This window comes from Otolemur garnettii, unplaced genomic scaffold (assembly GCF_000181295.1).
Source record: "Otolemur garnettii isolate 467f Iridium unplaced genomic scaffold, OtoGar3 scaffold00028, whole genome shotgun sequence".
Lineage (NCBI taxonomy): Eukaryota > Metazoa > Chordata > Mammalia > Primates > Galagidae > Otolemur > Otolemur garnettii.
This window is the reverse complement of record NW_003852423.1, coordinates 18033266-18060246: the sequence shown is the minus strand read 5'-3', so window position 1 is coordinate 18060246 and position 26981 is coordinate 18033266. Positions and strand designations below refer to the sequence as shown.

General features: G+C 42.5%; 1 protein-coding gene and 1 pseudogene across 1 annotated transcript in view; both read left to right on the top strand.

The window, feature by feature from the left end:
- AOAH (acyloxyacyl hydrolase) overlaps positions 1 to 26981 on the top strand; it is a 220879-nt gene that overhangs the window by 114709 nt on the left and 79189 nt on the right. Inside the window, exon 12 of the mRNA XM_003788590.3 lies at positions 22367 to 22458. Coding sequence (XP_003788638.2) covers positions 22367 to 22458 — 92 coding nt within the window. The remainder of the gene's footprint in view (positions 1 to 22366; positions 22459 to 26981) is intronic.
- LOC111724895 lies at positions 14163 to 14276 on the top strand (annotated as a pseudogene).

The window sequence follows — 26981 nt, the reverse complement described above, 5'->3', positions numbered from 1 at the left end:
TGGACACAGCCAGTTACATAAAAAAAACCTTTCCTTTTAGATGAATTAAACTTATTATTGACAATATATGTTAGGGCAAACCAATGCCTTACACTTTAGGACAGACCAATGCTTTATAATATTGGAACATATATATATATTCATAACCCATACAAAATCAATCACCATTTCATATTTGACAATGTTTCCTATACATTTTTAATAAATCAAATAAGTTCAATTTGTTTTTCTGTGCCTTTCACTGGTCTTAATACGTCAAAAAAACCAAATTTAGAGTTGTGCCTTTTGTTTTCTGGACCAAGTTCAAACCTGCCAGCCTTGGTGCACGTGGCCAGGGCTGCAACCACTGCACTACGGGCGCCAAGCCCCAAATTTAGACTTTTGATTTTGGAAGGTTTGTCAAATATCAAAAGGCCTAAAACATTGGTTCAAATAAGATTACATGCCAAAAGATTTTAAAGGAAATACATAGTCAACTGGATCACATGTACATTCTTCCACAAATTCTTTTTTCATTTAACCTGCACAGACAATCTACAAACATTCTAAACCTTCTTTAACTTTTGCCCTGCCTTTCACTTTCTTATACAACCATTCTGTTTCAGGACAAAATTTATCACACAAGATTCTTTCTTTACACCATGCCATTCTCCTTTCTAATTTCCCTTACTCTCAAAAACTCTCCACAAAACAGAATCTCAGTTCACTATGAAGTCACCCATTCACTTGGCCAAACTGATAATTAGAAGATTTAAAAGGCAAGAACCTTATCCTTTGACAAAAACTCAGTTTCTCCAACAATTTAAACAACCAAATGATTACATTTTACAAATGAGAAACATTTTCTGAGATATAACATTGATACAGGATTTTCCCACTCAGCAGTGGACAGGGAACCCCCATTTTTAGGCTCGGGTGAGCTCAGATATCAGACTCCCATCTCCAAGTACAAACTCTCTGAGCCCCAGCCAGGTCATGAACAAAGCAGCCTGAAACCTTTTGGCTGGCTCCACCCAGACTAAGGAGCACACACCCTAATCCTCTCCCCAGACAAAAACTGCTGCAAAGACCTAATAGCCTTGCCCAAGGTGAGGGGCTGAATTCATCCATTTGCTAGAACATCCATTCAGTTTGTAAAGGTATTTTTCCATCTACCAAGTCCTGGCCGAAATATCTCTCAGGGCTACTATTTACCCCTACAAGGGACTCATGAAAGAAATCTCTGATCTGGGCCTCCTCCCCCCTTTCAGGGGCTATCCCCCCAGAAGACCTGCTGCTGATATGGTTACAGCCCCATTCCCCACAAGATTTATACTCTCTTTTCCAGATTTTCAAGAGCCATCCAGAGCTCACCGGACTGCCCGGACCACCACACTTTCCAAGGCACGATTCCTCTGCCAATAGCTCTGGCACTCTTTACTCCTTCCGCATGCCCCTCAGTCCAACAAAATCCCATTTTATCACTGATCTGTGGCCTGCAGGCTCAATTCTCAAATTCCTGAGACCAAAAACTTATTGAAGAAATTCCAGTAACAAAACTACAAAACTCTTTCTAATGTCTTTCCATTTTCCCCCAAGATGACAGGGCCACATGACAGCCACCAAAGACAGAGAGGGGAAAACCTGGAATTTCCAGTTTCCCTCAGAATAGCCAGGGGGCTAGGTTGGAACAGGGAAGAAGGGCACACTCACACATTTGTTTCACCCTGTGAATGGGACGGGGGAGGGGGCAAAACCCCAACTATTGTTACCCATCTCAGTCATTCTCCAAGCACTCACATGCACATAATTCCAATGTATTTCTTAACCTGGGCAGCCTCGATTTCCCACTCGAGCTGCCACTTAGCCATAGGAGGCAAACCAACACTCCCCTAGGCCCTGTGAGGGGAGATCCAACTCCACCTTCGGAGTTCTCTCAGTCACACCACATCCAAACACTCTCACATACCTCTCAACAGATCTGCTGGTGATCTAATGCCCAAGGGGTTGATCAGACTCCCTCTTCCACTAAAATTGTAGTGGGCCCCAAATGGATCCTACCTTGCTTTAGACGTCTCCTTGTGTACCTGCCAGCCATCTAATGCCCCAGGAGGTGATCAGGCTCCTCTTCCACTAAAATTGTAGTGGGCTCCAAATGGATCCTACCTTGCTTTAGACGTCTCCCTGTGTAGGTACCTGTTCCTGCATGCCAGTTCCTCCTGGTGTTTGACTCCTTGAAGACCCACCGACAGGTCCCTTCTCAGCCCAGTCAAGGTGTTCACACAGGGAGGCCAAACTGCCTCCCTGGCACACTCAGTGGTTCATGTCACCCAGGCTGATCAGGGGCCCCCACGTGGGTGTCCAGAGGATTGGCGGCAACTACCAGGTGCATGTTCTCTCCAAGGGTGATTTTGCTTCCCGGTCAGGGAACCAAAAATGTTGCAGGAAGACAAGGCCCAACAGAGAGAAAGAGCACCCAAACACCATAGTTAAAGAGGAAGGGCTTTATTCATCAGCCCGGAGCTTATGGCATAGAAGATTTCCAAATGGCCACGCTCCCCAACTGGCTTGGTCTTTCCCTTTTTATTGACAGCCAAAAAGTTCCACTCCACAGGTACCCTTCCCATTGGCCAGTTTGAATCAAGTGGGAGATGCTACTCCAGCCCCCAAAGAACTACAGGATTTCACAGAACTTAGAAATTTCCAGGTTCCAGGAGGTTAAGCCTATAAATTCCCAAGAGCTGAGTCACCATGGAGAGGGCCCTGCAGGTGCATCCTCATGGTCTCCCTGAGAAGACCTGTTCTCCCAGACCTCGCCCCTCTCCAGTATCCTCTCTCAACACCACAGGTACCCTTCTCACTGGCCAGATTGAATCAAGCAGGACATGCTAGTCCAGCCCCTACAGAACTACAGGATTTCACAGAACTTGGAAATTTCCAGGTTCCGGGAAGTTAAGCCTACAAATTCCCCAAAGCTGAGTCACCATGGAGAGGACCCTGCAGGTGCATCCTTGCAGTTTCCCTGAGAAGACCTGTTCTCCCAGACCTCGCCCTTCTCAGGCGTCCTCCCTCATAAATATCAACTTATTTAAAATAAGCACATTACCCCTTAATATATTTTATAAAAACTTTCAATTCTGAAGCAAACAAAGTTAGAAGAGTAGCCTTGTTTTTCATTTTTGTGAATCTCCTTACTAGAAGCCAGCAGGATCCCTGACTCGCTTCCGCCTTCCATCTGCTTCCATGTCTGTGTATGAAGCCTTTTGAAAACTCCACTGCCGCCTCATAAATGAATTTGAGCAAAAAATGTAAACAAGTCTTAGTGTTCTGATGAAAACTACTGAACTCATGAATCCCTGTAAGAGTTTCAAAGCCCCGAGGGGTCCCCAGACCATGCTTTGAGAACCACTATCCTAGAACTTTCCTGCTGCCTCTAATGTCCAAACTATTAAGATTTACACAAGGAAGACAGCTTGTAGGGCACTGCCATGGAGTTTTCAAAGTTCTTCTTGTCTAGAAATGCCAGAAAAGAGATACACTGAGATAGAATGTTTTAGGACAAAACGGGGATGCCATCGGCGTGGTGTGGCTAGTCTGTAAGCCCAGTGTCTCCAGAGCATATCAGACCATGTGAGGCAGGAGGACAGTGTCCACTGGCCCAGGGTTCTGCATGCTTGCACAGGTGTGTGTTTTGCTTCCCAAAGGTTTGAAAGGCAATATTTCAGTCCAGAGGAACAGTTAGGCTGCTCAGAAGTTTTGTCTTTCTATTCAGATTTTAGATGCTTATGAGAGAGTGAACTATAACTCCAAATCTTAAAGCTGTAAAACCCCAAGGCAATTACTCCTAGTCCTCATTGGGAGATATGGGAATAGGGGGGAAAAAATTTAGTAAAATTCCTCAAGTCCTTCCACAACCCACCCTCTCTTCCCCACTCTTCTGGCCCATCACCTTATGCTATGTGAGAACTTCTTAGTGACATCACCACAAAGGATGACAGCCCCATCCTGGCAGCTACTTCAGCAGGTGGAACCTTTTAGACCAGGCATCTAACTAGTGTTAAGATCATCATGTAGCAGGGACCAGTCAAGAAGATAAAAACATTCACATGGAGGGGATTGTATAAAGGGAATTGCTACCCAGTTCCTTGGGTTAGATTTAACCCAGGGAACTGCATGTGTGGGTATTAAAGCAAAAAGGGGGTTGCTGAACTAATTTGAAAGTACTCATTGCAAGCAGTGGGTGCTGATTCTATGGCCAGAGAACGAAAAGGAAAGAAGGGAATTATCAGCAACGAGAGGAGGGGTGCCGATGGGGCTCACAGGGTCCACGGGGAGACTGAGCGGCAAGTGGCAAAAGATGCTGCTAGAGGCTGTGGCCCTCGACAGAGGGACAGATCACAGCCCTTCCTCCCCTACTCCCTTTTTCCCTTCTCCTTCCTGGGCTTCCCACTGGCAGACGCTACCTCATGAGAGGCCTGGGAAGTACAGCTGCAGCCTCCAGCCCAGTAGTGCAGAGCAGAGTCAGGTTGGAGCTAAAAGACAATTGTTTCCCTTTGAGCACAAGCTGCTCAAACCCTCTCAGACTGAGTTTGGAGTTAATTTGAGTCAGCACTAGACAGCAGACAGCAGGGGACATCAAAGAGGGTGAAGAGCTGCAGAGACAACTCAGTGAGGGAAGGTGGGGCAAATGACCAGAGAACAGCTGTCACAGTCCTCCTGTGATAACCATGACTCTCAGCCTGTGGGCCTGGTGGCACCCAGAGGCCTGGATGGTTGTCAGCCCGGCCTCAGCTCCATTATAGCCTCATTATTTTGTGTGTCTTACTATCCAAGGGCCTCACCACCTCCCAGCCCCCTGAAACCCCCAGGATGGGCTGCCGTTGACCAAGTGCCAGGTCATTCCTTCCTCAATTTCCTGTAGGAATCCAAACAACCAAAAGTCATCTTTTAAAATGAGGCCACATGACCTTTCTGTGACCTGATCCATGGGATAGAGGTTCTGGATTTGGATGTGTAGGACTAACTGGCCCCACCGTGTAATCTCTCTATGAGCTTGTGTTCCCCCGCAGAAAGGGCTATGCTGGGAGCACGTACTACAAAGCAGACGCTAGGCTGCCTGGTCTGGCTCAGGCTCTCACAGTGAAAATGCACGTTACAGATCAAGACCCTCACAGAAGCCTAGACGTGTGCAGTGCCATTCTTTTGCTGCACCAAGAATTTGATCGTATCATCTAGAAAGGACAGTAAATACTGTGGAAAAACAGGCAGACGCTGTTTCACAATAGGCCAGTCTGCCCTGGACAAGGCTACACAGCATTTCAAACTTCGCCTTCATCTCTCTGTGAGGCAGAAAACGCTCCTGTGCATCCATCACCGCATCCCAACTGTGCCCACTGAGAAGGAATCCACCAGCTCAGGCATTCTTCCTGCAGCGGCCCCTCTCCTCCCCTGCTCACGCCATCCTCTGGTTAAGCGGTGTGGTACCCGGGAGGCCTGTTTACAGCTAATTAGATTAGGAGTGTGTTCATCCGGAAAGATATTTGTAGTTCAATAAAGAGTGTGAAGAATCACCCTGGAGGTTTCACAGAAACAAAGGGCCTGAACCTCATTCCACCCTTCTGCTCACTCCCTCCTTATTAAACAAGCTGAGCCTCTCTCCAAGACACCGAAACCTCAGTGGTCAGGTCCAAATCGAGCTGCCCAGGCCACATGAGAGACTCATCATAGGAAGATGCAAAGGAAAACAAAGAACAAATATGAACACACACTCATGCTGTTTTCTTCTTTTTCTTTCAAAGGAAAACAATCACTGCATGAATTGTTTTGTTGGAAAAAGAATGGGGAGGTGGAGAGATCACCCAGGCCAGTGGGGAAGGCTGCCCTCCTGCCTCTTCTCCCATCTGCTCAAAAATTATTTCCAAAATATTAAATGCTGCATTTCACCGAACCAGAATCGCATGACATGTTGGGGAAGGTGGGGAGTGGGGAGAGAAGTGATTCTGAAATACAATTTTCCAAATGTTTATTTTGCTAGCGAAGACGGTCGCCTGTCCTATTATAAAATCTTAGCACGACCCCTGGCAGGCTGTTGTCTGTAGGGTAAGTAGACACAGATTGGATTTCGTGCTGTGTCAAGGACAAAATGAATCCTTAATCTGGCTGCTGAAAATGCATATTCACCCGAAAGCAAAGCGGCTCCCGTCTTTCAAGTCCATATCCGCTTCATTTCTCAGTTTGAGATGATTTTGTTTATCAGGTTTGGCTACTCTTTATTAGCCTGCAAATAGCTCAGGCCGCAGCGAAGCTCTCACCCCGCTCTTGCTAACCCACCCTGCTCCCGCTCTCTGGGCTTATCAGTGCACATAAAGCTTCCATTTAAGCATAAAGGCAGATTTTCATGGTGCATACAAAATAGGGAAATTCTGTCAGAGTTAACTTCGCGTAGACTCTAGATCTGGGCATTAGAGTAGGTTTTTATTATTTTTTAAGATGAAGAAAGGTTGTTTGGTAAAACTGGATGAAATTACATGTTCTGCTTCTCAGACATCCTGCAGGCAGGCAGATTAAAGATGCTAAGCGATGAGGAGGGACACCTCAATTCCAGTTACGTCCCATTCACTCTGTCACAAGAGGGAGTTGTGTTCAATGTGCTAAATTCTTTTCTGCAGCAGCAATTGGGCCACAAGAGACAAAAGGTTCTTCTGTTCCCTTTCCCTGTTGAAGAACACAGGTCAGGAAGACTATTCTTGAGTTCTGGTCAACTCAACATCCTTCTGTCCCTGCACACAGTGAGAGTTCCAGTCTCTCCCTGCCAGCGAAGTAGGGTGCTCTTCCAGGCTCATTCTTCTGAAAACATCCTCTCACATGACATAGATTTCCCCAGTGGCAGACAATGTGAGTTGTCAACACCTGTGCTATCTGCTGCCACAACTGGATAACAACCTCTTACCCTCCGGTTAATGATATCTATCACTTTGCTTCACTCTCTCCAATGTTCTTAAACCATAAAATGGGTCTCATGGAACTAACTCATCACAGGGGAAACACAAACAATCTCAAGTCCATTGGGATGTGAAAAGAGAGAATTCTGGAATTTAAAAATAATTTGGCATCATTGGATTTGATTGCCACACAATTGAATTCATTGTTTTTTTTTTAACTGTCTAATTCCTTCCATACCACTCCTTAGAAAGCATGGGGGTGGGGGTTGCAGTGATGCGCAGGGATGACCCAGCCCAGCACAGGTCAAGTATCTGGGAATCACAACTGGCCTCTGTATGATTTCCTGTGGATTTCCTATTCAAGGCAATAGTTGGGAGGTTGTCAGAAGGCTGAGCTAAACTGTAATTTCTAGAAGGAATATAAGAGGAGCATGCCTGAAATACAAACTCCAAAGATTCCAGGAGTGGAAATGGAGGACAATATCACCAAGGCAAGAATGGAAAGCCTGACTGCTCAAGAGCTCCAAGGGAAGTAGATCAGGAAGCAGCAAAGAGGTCACGGCCTCATGTTGGTAACATATTTGAGAGCCAACAAGAATGAGTAGATGGCCCAGGTCTTCTTAAAGGCAAGTTAGTAATCAGGCAGGATATAGGTTCAGCTGCTGAAGCAGAGTCCCAAAATTCAGAGACTTAAGACGGAAGTGTGTTTTCCTCTCATGTATTATAATATTCCAGAGGGAAGCAGTCCAGGGCTGGAAGACAGTGAAATCATCCTCAGCATGAGCTCCCACCCATGGGTCAAGGCAGCTCTGGCCTCCTTCCCACTGTGGGGGAGGAAAGGGGCCAAGGGAGGGCACATCTATGTTGGGAGAAGTTGGCTTGATAGTGGCACAAATCATTCTCTCTCAACCCATCATCTGGAACCTAGTCTTATGGCTGCAGGAGCTGCAATAGATAGTGAAAAGGGCAGTCCCTGGTTCTGCAGCCCCCTGTGCTCACCTACACTATTCTGTTCTTAAAGGCAGAGAAAATAGGTATAAGTGGACACCTGGCCTCAAGAAGCTGAATGTCTAGTTGGGAAGACAAACAAGTGAGTTTACAATTATAGTGATAATACAAATATTACCATATGCTTACCAAACACCAGGTATGATATTTTGCCTTATCTCATTTAACGCTTCCTATGATCTGAATGTTGACATCCTCCCCAAATAGTTGGAACTTATTATCTAGTATTAAGAGGTGGGGTCTTTGGAAAATAATTAAGTCATTAGGGCTCTACTCTCATGATTAGAATCAGTGGCCTTATAAAAGATGTTCCCTTGCTCCTTCTGCCTTGTGAGGACACAGGGACAAGGTGCCATCTCCGAAGCAGAGAGCCAGTCATCACCAGACACTGAATTTGCCAGCACTTTGATCTAGAACTTCCCAGCCCTCAGAACTATGAGAAATAAATCTCTGTTGTTTACGTTATTCAGGCTAGGGTATTTTGCCACAGCAGCTTAAAGAAGACTAAAACAATACTGAAATTACTTCATTAATATGTGTATGTTATAGATAAAGAAACTGAAATGCAGTGAGGTTAGCTAACTGACCCCAGGTAACACAGTTAAACATGGAACCTGGATACACACTAAGTTTGTTGGACCCCAGGGTAGAGGTCAAGAAACTATGGCCCTTGGGCCAAATTCCTTCCCCTGTTTTTGTGAATGAGGTTTCTTTGCAACACACCCCGCCCACTTATTTACATGTCCTCTGTGGCTGCTTTTGCATGAGGACAGCAAAACTGAGTTGCAATAGTCACAACAGAGATCGAGTGGCCTACAAAGCCTAAAATGTTTACTGTCTGGCCCTTCACAGAAACAGTTCATCAGGTCTCCCTCGTGCTAGCTAAGCACGCACAGGTGCAGTGAGCTTCTAGAAGGGGACACCTGGAGGGGAAGCCTGGCACCGGCAAGGAAGTCCAGACAGAACTGACTCTAGTGACAAAGCCTAGAGGTCTGAAGAGGTAGTGGCAGGTTTGGGAACATAGGTGTCTGTGGAGGTCAAGAGGCCGGCTGTGAGGAGAGGCTGGGGGATAACTTTGAGGAACTCTGGGACGCTGCAGGTCAGATTCATCACACTGGGCCAGGCATTGCAGTCACTGAGGACATTTACCCAAAATGAGATTCCAGGCCCCACAACAAACCCACCCAACCAGCATCTCTACTTTAAGGCCATTTGAATGGTCTTCTCAGGAACACTGCTGAAGATGCTAGGAGTGGGGGGAGGGGGGGAACCCCTGTCCAGAGTGTGCTGCTGTGACCCAGAACCAACATGAGCACAATTCCAGATGGGCAGAGCAGCCAGGCTTTGTGACAACTTCTTGGTGCAGGGTGAAAGAGAAGAAGAGGGGGAAATGAGATAATTGTCTATAATCATGATCATTCAGTCCTGGTAATTAGGTGGCTCTGGGAAGGTCAAGTGACTTGACTGTGCACTTTGAGGTTGTTCTGGTGTCAAATTCCAGACATTACCTCCCCATGGTTGGGGGTGGGGGTGGGGGTACAAAAAGCTACTCACATCCCAGACAAATAGCAGCCTGGCTGATTTAGAAGTGATCAAACATTTACAAAATCAAAAGTATTAGAAAAGTCAGCTACTATGACGTTGCTTCTTTCTGGCCCTTGGAGAACTTACTTTTTTAGTCTGTGAAAGAATCTGTTTCACTGGCCTTACGAAGAATTGACGTGTGATTGCCTTTGTGCACAAGCAGGAGATTTAGAACTTTTGTTTTCTTCCTTTTATGATCCTGGATACAGCCTTCCAGTCACCCTGGGAAAAATGATGGAAGGAACGGAATTCACTAGAAATGGGTTCATATGTGGTATGGAAAGTTAGATAAATGCATTTCTGACTCATTCATTAAATAAATAAATCATCGAGTTAGAGCTTAAATACTAAATAATAAAAAGGGGGAAAAGAAAGAAACTAAGAGGAGCTGACAAGGTAAAATTAAAAAATAAACAGCTACATTTAGACAAAAGGGTGAAAGATTGCGTGTTGCCTGCCGTTCGGTCCCCTTTATATTTGCTGGTCGTATTTTGCTAGAATTCTTGATGTAACTACTTCTTTACTGCCCTTACAAGCTTCTGGACTGGCAGAGGGTTGAAGTGAAATGCTGTACTTTTTCCTTGAAAATCACTTATTTGGCTGAAATTGAAGTTTAAATGTACATCAGAAAAACATCATACCAAAAGGCAAGCAGTTATTATTACTAATCTGCTGGGACACAGTATGTTTTAAGTCACTAAACTGGGGATAACTTGTCCGGTGAAATATAACTGATATACTTGATATTTACTGCTCTTCTTTGGACATAATGATTTTAGCCTTGAAGTTGTGTGTGTGCTGCTAGCAATGCTGGAGCTGTTTTCCCTCTACCCCCTTTTTTCTTGGCTCCCTCTTACTCCCCTTATAGGACTCACATATGAGATTACTTCTTTCAAAATTCCTTTCTCATAGGAAGGTAGGGTAAGTGTCCCTTCTCCACACTGACATCCCTATTAATATTACTAGCTGCCAATTTTCCTTGTGTGCTTACAATTCTGCCCCCCACCTGTGTGTGTGTGTGTGTGTGATTAATTATAGAGCAGGACCTTCCCCCAGCGTGAGACTCATCTCACTCAATCCCACTGTGGGATTATAAGATCTACAAATCAAACTTGCAGAGTTAAATTACTTTCTTGAAGTTGTCTATATCAAAGCACTAGTTGATGAGAACCCTGCTACCTAGTCTTGCTAAGCCTGAGATTACAGAAGCAGAAACCAGATGGCAGAGCCTCCCTCCCAATACTTCATCTACAAGGAGGACGTTGAAGGTCAGCCCTCCAGAGTGACAGTGTGTGTTGTTCCCTGTGGCTGCCTTTTCCCAGGAAATGTCAGGCTGGAACAGGCCCTGGGTACGGAGAGTTGGGGGATGGGGAAGTCTGGGGGAGATGGTGTAGGTCACATGTCACTTCCACATCATATCCAAAAAATACCTATTCTGTACTCTTCACGAGTTAAGTAAGCATGGCCTTCATACAAGAGAAAGAGAGAAGGGAAAGAAGGTGACAATCCCACATTCTCTGTGGGATTTCAAACGCTTTACCCAAAGCAGTATCTGTGAAACTATTCCCTAAACAGGCCAATCGGGAAGTCTCATTTTCAACAACTAACAATCCCAGCTTAGCCAACTCTGTAATTTCATGGGGTTTGGCAGCTTGGGACAAAGCGAGAACCAGATACAAGTGGACTGTGAAAAGCTGAGGATGGTACAGACCCTGACTACCCTAAGTCTCTCCCTCATCTTTTCCCTCAGAACCTGGGTTCAAATCCCAGCCCTGCTATTTACCAGCTCTATGACCTTGGCACATTATCCAAATTCCCTTTGAGTTCTGTTCACTGGTGCTCCCAGTGCCGCCTGCCACCCTGGGTAGGGAACTCCCCCACCAAAAGAAAACAGAAATCCTCCATGGGCCAGGACCAGCAACAGGGGATACCCAGTGTAGAGGGGGCCCTTCCAGCCCCTCTCATTAAGTTAAGCCTCAATCATTTAATGTACTGCTATTTGTCTGAGGTCCGAGTACTTGTTCTTGTTTTAGAGGTAATAGCCAATATCTGATATGTGGTAGTTGCTCAAAAGTGTTCATACAAAGGAGAAAAGGAGGAAGGGAGAGAAGAACTCTAATCCTTCAGAGTTGTGTTAAGTTGAACAGTGTGTGCACATTTCCCATTTCAGTGTCTGACGCATACAGGGAACTCAATATTGTTTCCTGTCCACACTCAGGCTTAAAATGTAAGAGTTAGGTAGGAAACATAGCATGCTGAAACATCATGATTCATTTATAGGCTGAATTCACACAGCAAAGCTCAAAGGAAGGGCATCAGGGCAGGAAAGTTCATGTGAGGGTCAAGGAAGGTCCTGATGTCTCATAATTTGATATTCCCATAAGAAAGGCACAGGGGGGAGGCACTGTGGCACAGGGAGGTGTCGAGCAATGGGAACCTTATCCACCTTCCATGCGCACTACCTGCAGGACAGATGGTGGAGTAGCCGGTCATCAGAACTGGGAGAACCAGGGTCCCAGCACTAAACAGGTAGCCAGCCCTTGTCTTTGATTCCAAGGCCTTAAGACTCTCACAGCATTATCAAAACACCAACCCAAGAGCTATTTTCCCCCTTTGGCAAAACAACAATCCCCCTGTCTGCTTGGAGAGTTTAATTCCTGGGGAATGGATTTTTTAAAAAAGATTTCTTTAACTGATGATGATATTTTTCATATCTTCTTTCAATACTAGTTACTTGCAGTGACTTTGTACTATTGGAACATAAGCAATTTAGGGCTAACTCAGTTAAGTGTATTAGAAAGGGGAATACACTGTGCAAATTGTTCACAGCAGTGCTACATGGAGAGGGCTCAAATGGAAACTCTGAAATAAAGGCACTGAAGATATTCCCTTCACCACTGGAGGACTGGTGGAACCAGACGAATGTGTGATTGATGTCATTACTCTCTTTCTCCCACTTAAGAAAGCTTTAAGAAACTCCAACATCAATTGCTTGTTGAAGTCAGGGCTAAATATTCCCAAACTCAAACTTTGTATTTACTAAACATTCATCAAAAATGAGTACCCTAACATCAATAATAAATGTGATTCATCACATAAGGAGAATTAAGAACAAAAACCATATGATCATCTCAGTAGATGCAGAAAAAGCATTTAATAAAATCCAGCATCTTTTCATGATAAAAACCCTCAACAAACTAGGCATAAAAGGATCATATTTCAAGATAACAAAGGCCACATTTGAACTAACCCATAGCCAACATTATACATTTAATAGAGAAGAGTTGAAAAAATTACCTCTAAGAATTGGAACAAGATAAAGATGCCAGCTTCAGCTTTCATCACTGCTGTTCAATGTAGTACTAGAAGTCCTAGCCAGAGCAATCAGGCAAGAGAAAGAACTGAAAGGCGTTCAAATTGGAGAAGAAGTAACCAAATTATCTCTGTTTGCTGACAACAGGATTTCATATTTAAAAACTCCTGGATTTGACAAATAATACAGTAGAGTTCAAGTATACAAAATCAACATACCAAAACCAATAGCAGGTCAATACACCAACAGCAATCAAGCTGAGAGCCAAATAAAGAAGGCAACCCCATTATAATAACTACAAAATAGCTTAAATACCTAGAAATATATTTAACCAAGACAGTGAATGACCTCTACAAGGAAAACCACAGAACATCAATGAAATAAATCATAGATGACACAAACAAGTGGAAAAACATCCCATGAGCATGGATTGGAAGATTGAACATTATTAAAATGACCATACTTTCCAAAGCAGTCTGCAGATTCAATGCAGTCCCTAATTAATCATAGAATTTTTAAAAAGCCTAAAATATATTTCAAACCAAAAAATATTCCAAATAGCTAATTCTAAGCAAATAGTAATTCTAAGCAAAAAGAACAAAGCTGGAGGCAACATATTACCTGACTTCAAATTACACTACAAGGCTGTAATCCTCAAAACAGCATGATACCGGTTTAAAAATAGACACATAGATCTGGTAGGCAGAATAGAGAACCCAGGAATAAAGCCACATATTTACATCCAATGGATCCTTGACAAAGGTGACAAAAACATACACTGGGGAAAACAGATCCTTTTCAATAAATGGTACTGGGAAAATTGTGTCCTCATATGCAGAAGAGTGAAACTGGACACCTATCCCTCAGCTTATACAAAAGTCAACTCAAGAAGGATTAAAGATTTAAATGTAAACCTAAAATTATAAAAATCCTAGGGAAAAAATATGTGGGGAAAACTCTTCTAGACATTGTTCTAGGAAAAGAATTCATGACTAAGACCTCAAAAGCACAAGCAACAAAAACCAAAATAAACAAATAAACGTTTCTGCATAGCAAAAGAAATAACCAATTGAACAGACAACCTGAAAAATAAGAGAAGGTATTTGCAAACTATGCAACTGACAAAGAATTAATATCCAGAATTTATAAGGAACTCAACCACAACAACAAAAACATAAAAATTTGGCAAAAGACATGAATAGATATTTTTCAGAAGAAGACATACATGTTGTTGACAAGCATAAAAAGGCTTAACGTCACTAATTACAAAGAAATGCAAATTATAAGTACATGATATGTCATCTTACACTAGAGTGGCTATTATTTAAAAATATAAAGTGCTCATTTTGGCAGCACATATACTAAAATTGGAAAGATACAGAGAAGATTAGCATGGCCCCTGCACATGTCACAAGGATGATATGCAAATTTGTGAAGTGTTCCATATATTTTTTTCTTTTTTTGGCCAATCTTGGGTTTGAACCCGCCACCTCCGGCATATGGGGTCGGCACCCTACTCCTCTGAGCCACAGGCATTGCCAAGTGTTCCCTATTTTTAAAAACTCTTGAGGATGTCAGCCAGGGGAAAGAATTTATGAAGAAGATTGCCGTGGCAATTGCAACAACAACAAAAATAAACAAATGAGACTTAATTAAACTGAAAAGCTTCTCCACAGTTAAGGAGACAATAACCAAAGCAAATAAACAACCTACAGAATGGGAAAAGATATTTGCATGTTACAAATCTGACAAGGGCTTCATAACTAGGATCTACAGAGAACTCAATCAACAAAAAAAGAGCTAACAATCTCATCTGTCATTAGGCAAGAGACATGAACAGAACTTTTCTCTGAGGAAGACAGATGAATGACTAACAAACTTTTACACTGTTTGTGAAACTGCAAATTAATATAACCTTTTTGGAAGGAAGTATGGAGAATCCTCAAAAACTTCAAATTAATCTCCCACTTGACCCCACAATACCACTAGTAGGCATCTACTCAGAAGAAAAAAAATTACTTTATCACAAGGAAATTTGCACTAGACTGTTTATCGCAACTCAATTTACAATTGCCAACAACCTAAATAGCCATCAACTCAAGAATGAATTAACAAATTGTGGTATATGTGTACCAGGTAATACTATCCAGCCATAAAAAAAGACAGTGACTTCACATCTTTTGTATTAAACTGGATGGAGTTGAAATATTCTTCTTAGTAAAGTATCATAAGAATGGAAAAGCAATTATCCAATGTACTCAATACTAATATGAAGCCAGTAGATCAGTGGTTCTCAACCTTCCTAATGCCACAGCCCTTTAATACAGTTCCTGTGGGTCACAACCCACAGGTTGAGAACCACTGCAGTAGATGATCTAACACATGCCCACATAGGAGAAAACCTCATTTTAACTCAAGTTGGGGGGAGGGAGAATAAGGGACAGGGAGAGGAGATGGGGGTGCTCCCACTGAATGGGCATGGTGTGGGGGTGTTTGCGTGTGGGTCATAATATAAAAGGGACTCTACCTAACACATTCAAATATTCTGACCTGGTTGTTTGTACCCCCACATTAACTTGAAATTTTAAAAAATGAAAAAAAAAATAATAAAATAATAGATGTTGGTGAGAATGCAGAGTAAAAAGAATACTGTTAGAGACAATGTAAATTAGCACAATCTTTATGGAAAGTAGTAAGAAGATTTCTCAAAGAACTAACAATAGAACTATCATTTGATCCAACAATTTCACTACTGGGTGTTTTCCCAAAAGAAAGAAGTTTTTTGTTGTTGTTTTTTGTTGTGTTTTTTTTTTAATCACAAAAAGGTACCTGCACTCAAATTTTTATTGCACCATGATTCACAATTGCAAAGACATGGAATCAACCTAAGTGTCTGTCAATGCATGACTGGATACAGAAAATGTGGTGTGTATACACAACGGAATACTATTCAGCCATAAAAGATAATGAAATCGTATCTTTTCCAGCAACCTAAATGAAACTGGAGGGCATTATCTTAAGTGAAACAACTCAGAAACAGAAAGTCAGATGCTTCATGTATTTAGCTTTAAGTAAGAACTAAATACTGTGTGCACATGAACTAATACAACCTTTTTGGAAGGAAGTATGGAGAACCCTTAAAGAACTCAAGCTAGACCTCTCAGTTGATCCTGCAATCCCATTACTGGACATCTACCCAGAAGGAAAAAAATCCCTTTATCATAAGGAAACTTGCACTAGACTGTTTATTGCAGCTCAATTTATAATTGCCAAAATGTGGAAACAGCCTTAACGCCCACCAACCCAGGAATGGATTAATAAGCTGTGGTATATTTATGCCATGGAATACTATTCAGCTATTTAAAAAAATGATACTTTACATCCTTGTATTAACCTGGATGGAAGTGGAACACATTATTCTTAGTAAAACATCACAAGAATGGAGAAGCATAAATCCTATGTACTCAATTTTGATATGAGGACAATTAATGACATGGTGGGGGTTGAGGAAGGAGAAAGAAGGAGGGAGGGATGGGGGAAAGGAAGAGCAGAGAGAGGGAAGGAGGGAGGGACTGGAGTCTTGGTGTGTGCCACACCTCTTGGGGCAAAACACAATTGTAAGAGGGACTTCACCAAACAAATGCAATTAGTGTAACCTGGTTTCTTGAATCCCCAACAATTAAAAAAAAAATGTATGCACACGGACATAGCGTGCGGAATAACAGACACTAGAGATTCGGAAGGGTGGCAGGGGGCTGTGAGATAAGAAATTACTTAATGAGTACACTAAAAGACCAGAATTTATCACTATGAAATATGAGGGATATCTCTAACTGGTAGAGATTGGAGATATTAATACAATACAATACTAATTGTTAATAGTACTTTTAGTAGTATTTAGTAGATACAACGTTAATGCTACTTTTCATGTTACTTGGCTGGATACTTTCCAGACGGTCCTCATATATCCACGTAACAAAATTGTACCTCATAAATTTAAACAAACAAACCAAAATCAGAACCTGATTTTTACTCTGCAGCTTTTTTTAATGCACGAAAAAACACAAGTAATGTTAAATAAAAATAGTGCACAAAAATAGCACACAGGTGCTAATTATGATGTACAGTCACATTGATGTCATTGATACAAATCAGAAAAAAATTTGAAGAAATACAATCAATATTAGATCCAACATTCATTGAGTCGCTTATGCTCCTTAAGTTGAAAATTTTGTTTCCTGGTAAATATTAAGTCTTTTCATATATGCACATTTAAGGTACATTTAAGATGAGTTTCCTGAGAACATAAATGTTCAAGTGGAATAAGCAGGAGTTGATGAGGAAAATCTTAATTTGCATTTTTCTGCCTTAAATGCCTGAAATATCTTGGGTATAATGTTGCGTGGATAAGGCTTTTAGTGTTTAATGTGATATGACTTAAACATTCTCTTTTTGCTAGGGTCTATAAAACATTTGCTATTAATGGCCATTACTTGCCATTTTTATCTACCAAATTTAGTACAGAAGAAAAAATATGTTGAAGCTTTCATTGATCTGCTCAAATCTTTTCTATTATCTAGCAATAAACTTCACTCTCCTCTAAAACCCGGGACAATCTGCTTGGAAAGGGACGCGAGGTGGTCCATCCTAATCGTGATGCTTTATGTGGTGCAGGGCTTCCCACTTGTCAACCTGCTTTGCACTATGTCATTTGATCCTTGATTGGGTAATATGCCCACCATCATGAGAGATACTAAAACTCGGATATTTCTCACTCACTTTTGCACAGCTAGTAACAATAACACCTTACCCTAACACCATAAGTGAAGTCTAAAACATTCAACCAGGAAAACGCAGGTTTGCATTATTTTGAAGTTAATCAAATGATGGGGATAAATCTTTGCTGCCAGACTGTCTGGGCCTTCCAGGGCTTCAGCTAGAGAATGCAAACTACTCCGGTCCCAGCATTCAGCACCAGCTGCTGTCCACTTCAGCTTAAATCTCAATGGCGATGATTCCAGACCGAGTAGGACTTCCAGGATTACCAGCAAGGATTCCAGGAACCTGCCAGGTAGCTGAGACCCATTTCTTCAGGTGGATTCAGAGAGGCTGAGCTTGGAGAACACTGGGATCAAGGAAAAGCCACTTCCCGAGACAGGGTTGCCTACTACTGTCCCAACTATCCTACCCCTCCCCTGAACATCTTCCCTTTCCCCACCAAAGCCAAGAACTTTATTCCCACCCTAGACTGAGAATGGGGTCTGCATAGAAAATGGAACCTATTTCCAATGGTGTTGTATCTGAATCACAGCGTTTTCTTGATTTATATATTTTAGTATTTGAAGAGCCAGACATGGAAGGCAGATCTCTAAATTTTTAGAGCAAAGTTCTTTTCCTTCTTTTCAGGCACACTTCAGAATTCCCAACCCTTCCATTGGTTTTCCAGGCTACACAGGGCATCAGACACGTGTCCCTATACCAGCAGAGTTCTTGTCTAACTCCCTCCTGTGAAAGGGAGACTGATCTCCTAGCCAGAATCAATACCCAAACCCAGGTTCCCAAATCTGGTGCTGCTATTGCACAGATGATGGAGGAAAAAGTGAGGGAGCAGGGCAGGGCGGGAGTGTCCCCTTCCTTTAACATGCTTTGCAGGTTACTGGCTGACTTAGCACAGCTCATCAATTCTGTCCACGTTCCACAAGTCGCTTGCTTACTTGCTATCTCTGCTTAACACATCTCCTGAGTTTCATCCATTCTGTTTATTCTCTTGTCTTCTCTAACAGAATTGAATATTCTCAAATTCTACGGCAAACACACACTGTAAACAGAAAGATGCCGAGGGAAAGTAAGGTAAAAAGCAGAGGAGAATTTTGCTTTATAGCGGCAGGAGAAATGGAAACCACAGCAGAAACTAAGGCACAGTAATGGTGGAACGGTGAGCAGAAGGTGGTGGGTGCCTGATGCTGAGGGGAGAAGAATACTAGTCACTGGAAGTGCAGGGTCCTCCGATATCTGTTGGGACTATTCTTTTTAGAACAAGAAATCTCAGGATAGATGTGGAGAAGGAGGAGCAGACAAAGCTCAGAGACCCGTGGGAAGGATGCGAGGTACTCTGGGATAACTGCTGTCTTTAAACACAGTTGTTTATTACATGACAGCAGAGTAGAAGGGCTCAGATCTTAGCCCCTTGGATATTAAGAACCATAGGCAAACTGTCCAATTCAGGCTGCATATTGGTTTCCTCAGGCTGCCATAACCGCATGCCACAAACTGGGTGCCTTCAACAGCAGGAATCGATTGTCTCAGAGTTCTGGAGGCAGAAGTACAAGATCAGGATGTCCATAGGGTTGGATCATCCTGAGGGGTCTGAGTGCAAATCCATCCCATGCTTCCTTTCCAGCGTCTGGTGATGGCTGGCCGTCCCTGCCTTTGTTTGTTGGCTTGTGGATGCGTCGCTCTCATCTCTGCTCCAGCAGCACATGGTGTCCCCATGTCTTTATTTTTGTGTCTCTGCATCCTCCTTTTATAAGGACCAGTCATATAGGATGGCCCATCCTATACCAGTATGACATCACCTTAACTAACTATAGCTGCAATGACCCTACTTGCCAATAAGATCACATTCTGGGGTACTGAGGGTTAAGGCTTCAACATAATCTTTTGGGGTTACAGAAATCCATCCATAACAATCCACAAATGAGAAACATAAATTTGGTTTTTTGTTTATTTCAAGTACTCATTTTCTATTTCTCTGAAAGTAAAATGTTTAACTTGAGTTTTCCCAAATTTAAAGACTTAGGGTAGATTTTATATGTTTACTTTATATATAAACATATAGATATTTATGTATATAAATGATATAAGCTGTGATTATCTCACAATAGTTATATCTTGGAAGTTTTCCTTTCTACTTTGTAAATTACTAGAATGTTTGAAATTCTATAACAAACATGAACTACTTTATAGTCATAATATTCTCAAGGGCTTGAGAAGAGGGAAGTGTGGCTTTTCTCCCCTCAGAGCCTCACGATTCAGACTGCCCTTAGGAGACAGGGGGAGACTGAACTTGGGGGCTGAGGAAAGCAGGAGGCAGGAGCCCACAACGTTTTGGAAATTGTATTCAAAACAGAAATTGCTTTGGTGTGATTTGTCTTGAGGCGTTATCGTCAGTGTATTTTTAATTTTGTTTTTTTAAAGGATGGGAAGTATTTTTTGTAACTTTTTATTGGCAAATTATATCATATGTATTTATAAGTTATACAGTGATGCTATAATATATGTGTACAGTGTGGAATGATTGAATCATGCTAATTAACATATCTGCTACTGAGCAGCGCCTGTAGCTTAAAGGAGTAGGGTGCTGGCCCCATATACAGGAGGTGGTGGGTTCAAACCCAGCCCCAGTCAAAAACTAAAACAAACAAACAAAACCATATCTGCTACTTTATATACTAATAATTTTTTCTTCCTGTCTAACCCAAACATTGTACCCTTTCATAAATATCTCCCAGTATTTCAGGACTTCTGGTAGATACTTTCTGTCTATGAGTTTCAGATTTCACATATGAGTGAGAACATACAGTATCTATCTTTCTGTGCCTGGCTTATTTCACTTAGCATAATGTCCTGGAGAGTCACCCATGTTGTAACAAATGACAGGATTTCCCTCTTTTGTAAGGCTGTATAGTATTCCTTCATGTATATGTGCCACATTTCTCGGATCTATTTATCAGCTGGTCATGCAGGTTGTTATAAACATGGGAATGCAGGTATCTCTTTCACATACTGATTACCTTTCCAAAGAAAGCATGGATTTTTTTTTTTTTTTTGGAGAGACAAAGTCTTACTATGTCACCCTTGGTAGAGTGCCATGATGTCACAGCTCACAGCAACCTCCAGCTCTTGGGCTTGAGCAATTTTCTTGCCTCAGCCTCCCAAGTAGCTGGGTCTACAGTCACCCACCACAATGCCTGGCTATTTTTTTGTTGCAATTGTCATTGTTGCTTAGCTGGCCCAGGCTGGGTTTGAACCTGCCAGCCTCAGTGTATGTGGTGAGTGCCATAACCACTGTGCTACAGGCACTGTGCCAAAGCACAGATTTTTAATGCTGAGCAATGCAGGAGCTTCTTGCAGCCACTCACTGAGGTTTCCTGTCAGCCAAGTCAAAAAGGGAATATTGGCCAAAGCAAAATTCCCAGATAAAATACAGACATCCGGCTAAATTTGAATTTCAGATAAATAACAAATTTTCTCAGTATGTTTTCAACCATGGTGTGGGACAAATTTATACTAAAAATTATTTCTTGATTGCCTGAAATTCAAATTTAACTGGGAATCTTGTGTGTGTATTTGCTCAATCTGGCAGCTCTATTCCAAACACACCAGTTTAGATAAGTTTTTTCTAGAAATTAAAACATAGGAGGGATATGCCCCAGAAGTCATTTATAAAAGGTACTCATAAAATACTGTAGCTCACCACATTTTTTTTTCATGATTTTGTACCAGCCATAGAAATGTGGTTTAAATGGATCCTATTTTTTTTGTCAACATTTCAAGTAAGGAGTTCTTAACAAACTGTGCTGGAGCTTCCGGGAATCTGTGAGCCCCCCTGAATCATAGGCCATACTGAGTACGTGTGCGTCTTGGTAGGGAAAGGAACCATACTTAGATTTTTAAAAATGTCTAAGACACACACAAAGGTCAGAGAGCATCAATTTGTTGACTAGGGGCATAGCTTTTAACGTAGGTGTCTTAGTCCTTTTTGCATTGCTCTAAAGGATTACCTGAGGCTGGGTACTTTATAAAGGAAAGAGGTTTAATGGGCTCACAGTTCTACAGGCTGTGTAAGGTGCACAGCCCCAGCGGCTCTTCTAGTGAGGGCCTCAGGAAGCCCATGGCAGAAGACGAAGGCAGCCAGTCTGTGCAGATCACATGAGCATACAGGAAACAAACGAGACAGAAAGGTGGCAGGCTCTTTTTAACAACCAGCTCTAGTGGGAACTCATTATTTTGGGTACCATGCTTTTCATGGGGATTCCTCCCCATGGCCCAGGCACCTCCCACTAGGCCCCACCTCCTACTTTGGAGATCAGATTTCAGCATGAGCTATTGGTGGGCCAAATATCCAAGCTATATCACAGGGAAAGGAATTTGTGCTGGGGGGCTTGCATATTATTTTTCAGGTGATTTACTGTTTAAGCAATTGACTTTCTGAAGACCTAAACTGAAAAAGGAGAAAATCTCAAAAAATTCAAGAGAATATAAAACAAAATTTAATTGTGTACTAAAGTACCTCACTCAAATGTATGAGGTGCCACAGGTTGGATTTTTTCATGGGAGCTGAACAGAAGCTAGCTCCCGGGTGACACTGATCATTGGGAATTCTCTGATAAAGGCTGAAGTTAAGAGGCATCTGCCTTAAATGCCAGAAGCCCTTAAATAGAGAGAAAGAGAATGTCTATGCTTTGGCAGTGGATATTCTTACTAGCTATAGGGGAAAAGATGACCATTTTGATAATTACTACTTTAATTTTTTCTTTAGAACTCCTTCTCCAATTTACCAGTAGCTCTTAGTGATGAAATTGACTGGCCTCAACTCTCTGGTGTTACTGGATTTCTGGATCCCACTAGCAGGTATGTGTGTTTGCACCCTCTCAAACATTTCCATATATCTGTGTAAGAAAAGAACAGGAGACAGAATTTGCTCAGAAATATTGGCATTTTGGCATGGAGCAATAAGGAAGACTGGAATACCTTTTATCTGCCACAGCTCCTTTCTCTGAGCCGTTCACACTTGTGTGGGTGCATGTGTGGTAACTGGTCGCAGGCATCCTATTGCACATGTGGGAATGGCTAGGGGAAAGGAGTTCACGCATCACAAGCACCAGCCCCACCAACAAGGTCAGCTCCCCTTGTCAGGTTCCAGAAGAAGCTGTATTTGAATAAACGTAGATTGTATTATACAAATAAGACATCCTCTGAAAATAAGCCCTAGTGTGTCTTCTTGAGAAAAAATAAATATAAGACAGTGTCTTATTTTCGGGGAAACACAGAATTTAAAGGGAATGGCTAAAATTAATTGGCAAGTCTCAAGGTCCTGGTATCATTCTGGACTTAATGCTCTACATTTGTAGATAGAGACCACCTGTGGTGATTCTAAGTGACACACAAATGCAATTTGTGCATTTGTCTGACTGGGTGTTGTAGGAGGGCCTGCACTCTGCTTCCCAAGGCATACTCCTGGCAGGGACACCTGTGATACTGTAAGACTTTGAAAGTGTCCTTAACATAGTAAAAGGCCACTGATACCTCATAGTTTTCTCCCCAAGTCCAGATGAATAGCTTCCTTGTATAAACAAAGAAGAAAGGGAGAGCTCTGGGAGTAGGCCTAAAGGTAGGTCAGAGCCAACAAGGAAGCCCTCTCTGACTCAGGCAGCAACTCCAGGAAGCCAGAAAGGGCCATGAGACAAGCCATGAAAATTGGAAAGCGGGTGAATATCCATGGAGCCTGATTTAACCTAATCCATAAGCAGCAGGAGCATCTAAGCCATGGATAGCCATTAGAGTTTGAAACACAATTCTTTTTTTTAACAAAGAATATTGCATGCTATGAATCATTTATCTGATAAGCCCTATTCATTCACTTTAAAAATGTTTTTTGAAGACTTACCACCTAACCAGGCATAGATGTTATAGGTATTTAAAGGTAAATAGGGCTTGTCTTGTCTCTGTAGCCAATTACAATGAAGTAAGGCAGACGAGACAAATGAACAGTGACAACACAAGAAGATGTGTCCAGGACAAGTCTCACATAGAACCACGGGCTTCAGTGGAAAAGAAGTGATCAACAGCCACCTCCTTTTGGAGTGTAAGGCAAGGAGCCCAAACTCTGAAGGATTTAGGACATGGGGATGATGAAAGGAGTAGGTAGGAAACTAGGAAAGATAACTGACTTCTAGGAAAGCGTACTCATATGGAGGAATCATCTGTGCACGTAGGCAACGCAAAAGAGGTGAGTTTTCAAGTTTCAGTGAATGTGAACGTTTTCAAGCTTAATCATACTTTTTAAAAAGCCTAGTCCTTGTCATTAGTATAAAAAGACTAACTAATCAATTAATAGGGATAGTAAGAAATAATCTTCATGAGAAGAAGGAACTATATACCATTCATTATACTGTTGTATAAAGATCATCGTGTTTAATCTCTTGGTGAGGTAAGTGGTATTATTTTTTGCATTTTGTAGTTGAGGAATCTAAGTGAATAGACACATCAGGAAACTTGACCAAGGTCACACAGCTAAGAAGAAGTGGTAGGATCTGTCAACACTGAACCTGTGTCATATTGTAACACAGATAATAATTTGGTAGGTAAGGTACCTCCTAGTCCACAGCCCCCAACCTTCACTGTTTTTATTTTACATGGAGAAGCATAGCTTGCATTATCTAGTGAAGAGTGCAGAAATGACTAAGAACCAAAGTTCTCCCACTGTGCAGATGAGGCATGCATGGTTTCAGATGTTCATCATGTGCCCATGAGGCTTTCCTAGGGTCCCATCCTCCCAGCTGTCTGGAGCCCCCTAAGCCTCCATGCCCTCTTCCCTCTGCTGCACCTACCGCCATCTTTGTTACCTAGAATCCATCGAGAGATAGCCCTGCCAAAGCAGTTTTCTGGAAGAGAGTGCCTAGTTTATCTCTCCACTATCAGCATCAGAATTAAAAATATAATATATTTAAGTGTTCTCTGACCAATCCAGCTATCTATCTATAAAAATATTAGGATGTTTCTCTCAATCAAGGCTTTTGTGAAAAAAAAAATAGGCCAGGTGTGGTGGCTCATGCCTAGAATCCTGGCACTGTAGGAAGCCAAAGTGGGAAGATTACTTGAGCTTGGGGGTTTGAGACCAGCCTGAGCAAGATCGAGACCTGGTTTCTAATGAAAATAAAAAAATTAGATGGACATGGTGGTGCACACCTGTAGTCCCAGCTACTCAGGAGGCTGAGGCAGGAGGATGACTTGAGCCCAGGAGTTTGAGGTTGCTGTGACCAAGGCTGACACCATGGCACTCTATCCAGGGTGACAGAGTGAGACTCTGACTCTAAATAAATAAGTAAATAGTTACACATGAGAAATGAACACAGTTTACTGTACCTTTACTGGAAGCCTAAATTTACATATGAACCCTGTGAGTCCCAGCCTTCTAACCTCACAAAGTCACCATAAAGGAAATATCAACCTGATGTTTAATACTAATGGCCAAGTAGTTTAAATTTTTACTGGACCCATTCAAAGAATGAAAGAGGAATTCACTTTTTGTCATGTCTTTCTACTTACAGCTCATATACATCAGTAGTTTTCCTGCACCCTCTAATTCTAATTTCCCCCTAAACTCTGTCCCCACTAAGCCCCTATTCCCAAGCTGACTATGGCCAGCAGAGTTTGGTTTTTGTTGGGGGACTGTAGGGGGAGCTCTCTTGCATTCTGCATCGGACTAGGGGTTTCCTCCCTTATCAGTGTGAAATCCCACTGCATCTCCAATCCTGCTGCCCTTCCAATCCTGCCGCAGCCTCCACCATCGCCCTGATGAGAGTTCGTCAGGCAGACAGGTTTTTCCTTCAAAGTATGACAGTGGGGTAAAAGGAAGAAGAAGCTTAAGAGTCTTTAGACTCAAATAGTTTATGACTCTTACAAGTGTTATGCAAAGAAAATCTGAGACCAGCTCACAAAGTGGCTATCCAGGTGAGACTTCTGTGAAAATGGGCTGTACTCTGAACTAGTGTGTTGACTTGGTACCTTTTCGTACTAGGGTCTGTACTGCTTTTTACAAAAACCTCATCGTCTGCTTATGCAACCTGCTCAGAGTTGCCCTTAAGTACTGTTCTTCTTGGCCATATTTCTAATGAAGTGCACACTGCACCTGGCTGTTCACCTCCCTGGGCTGCCCAGGGACTTTGCACTCTATGTGTCTGTGGGGCCCCAAGCTATCCAGTTGTCTCTCAGAATGCTCTTTGTACAAGCTGTTTCTAAGTAATGGACCTGTGTTCTCTGCTGCTCAGCTGAAGTGAAGAAGAATGTATCTAACTTCTTTTGATAGCAAAGGAAATTCCTTATTTGAATTCTGAGTTGCAATAGACTCCTCCATTAAGCAGAAACAAGGGCAGGATGACACTCCATGTATAGGATGACCTAGTTAAATTATCTTATAAACCATCATATAAAGTCTACCCTCAGATTATCCACACTAGACCAATCTTCTTGTTAGGAGCAAGATGACAGCCAAGTAACAGCTTCCTTGCAACTGGACACAGTGAGACTGGGGAGAGAAGACTCCAGGCATCTCTGGCTGGTGGGATCTACCCAGAAACATCCCTTGGGGGACATGGAGAGTCAGCAAGAGACTTTTGGACCCCATGGGGAGGACAAAAGCAATGGAGACACAGGGAGTCAGAGAGGGACTCCTGGACCCCTAAGGAGGACAAAAGCAGTGGGGAACTGGCAAGTGTTTGCCTGTGTTTGATCGGTCTAACAGCAGCTGTAAGTATAGTGGCAGTGAGATTACAAACTGGAAAGGCCTTACCTATGAGCTGTTTTGGCTTTTTTGGACTTGGCTCTCAGTTGAACTACTTTGGGAGAATTTGGGCAAGAGTGTGGAGGACTTTAAGCATTGTCTAGGGCCCTGGACTGAGCTGCTGAGCCGATGGAGCTAATAGTGTTTGGCTGTGGGCCACCTGGAGCCATTGTGGGAGAACTGGCACAGCAAGCTCTGCCCTTAGGGTCGCAGAGCAAGGACTGGGTGAGAGACCTTGAGTGAGTAATCTAGTGACTGAGCAGCCTAAAGGAGAGGACTGAGACACCTTACAGCCTTAGCCCTCAGGGGTACAGGGTGAGACCAGTTTTGGCACACTGGGTAAGTGGACAGCCACTTCAGTAGTGATCCCAGTGACTAGTGCTTTCCTGGAAAAGCTTCTGCTTAGCCAAGGTTAACAATTTAAAGTGCCTTTTAAGCAGACTGAGAAGAGTTTTAGGCTCTCCACCCTGCGGGGTTTGAAAATCAGCAGAGGCCTCCAGTATCCATTTGGTATAGCTGTATCAGCATTGTGATTAACATTTCATACCTCAGAAGATCACCTGTTGCCCAAACAATATTCAGCAAGATATAT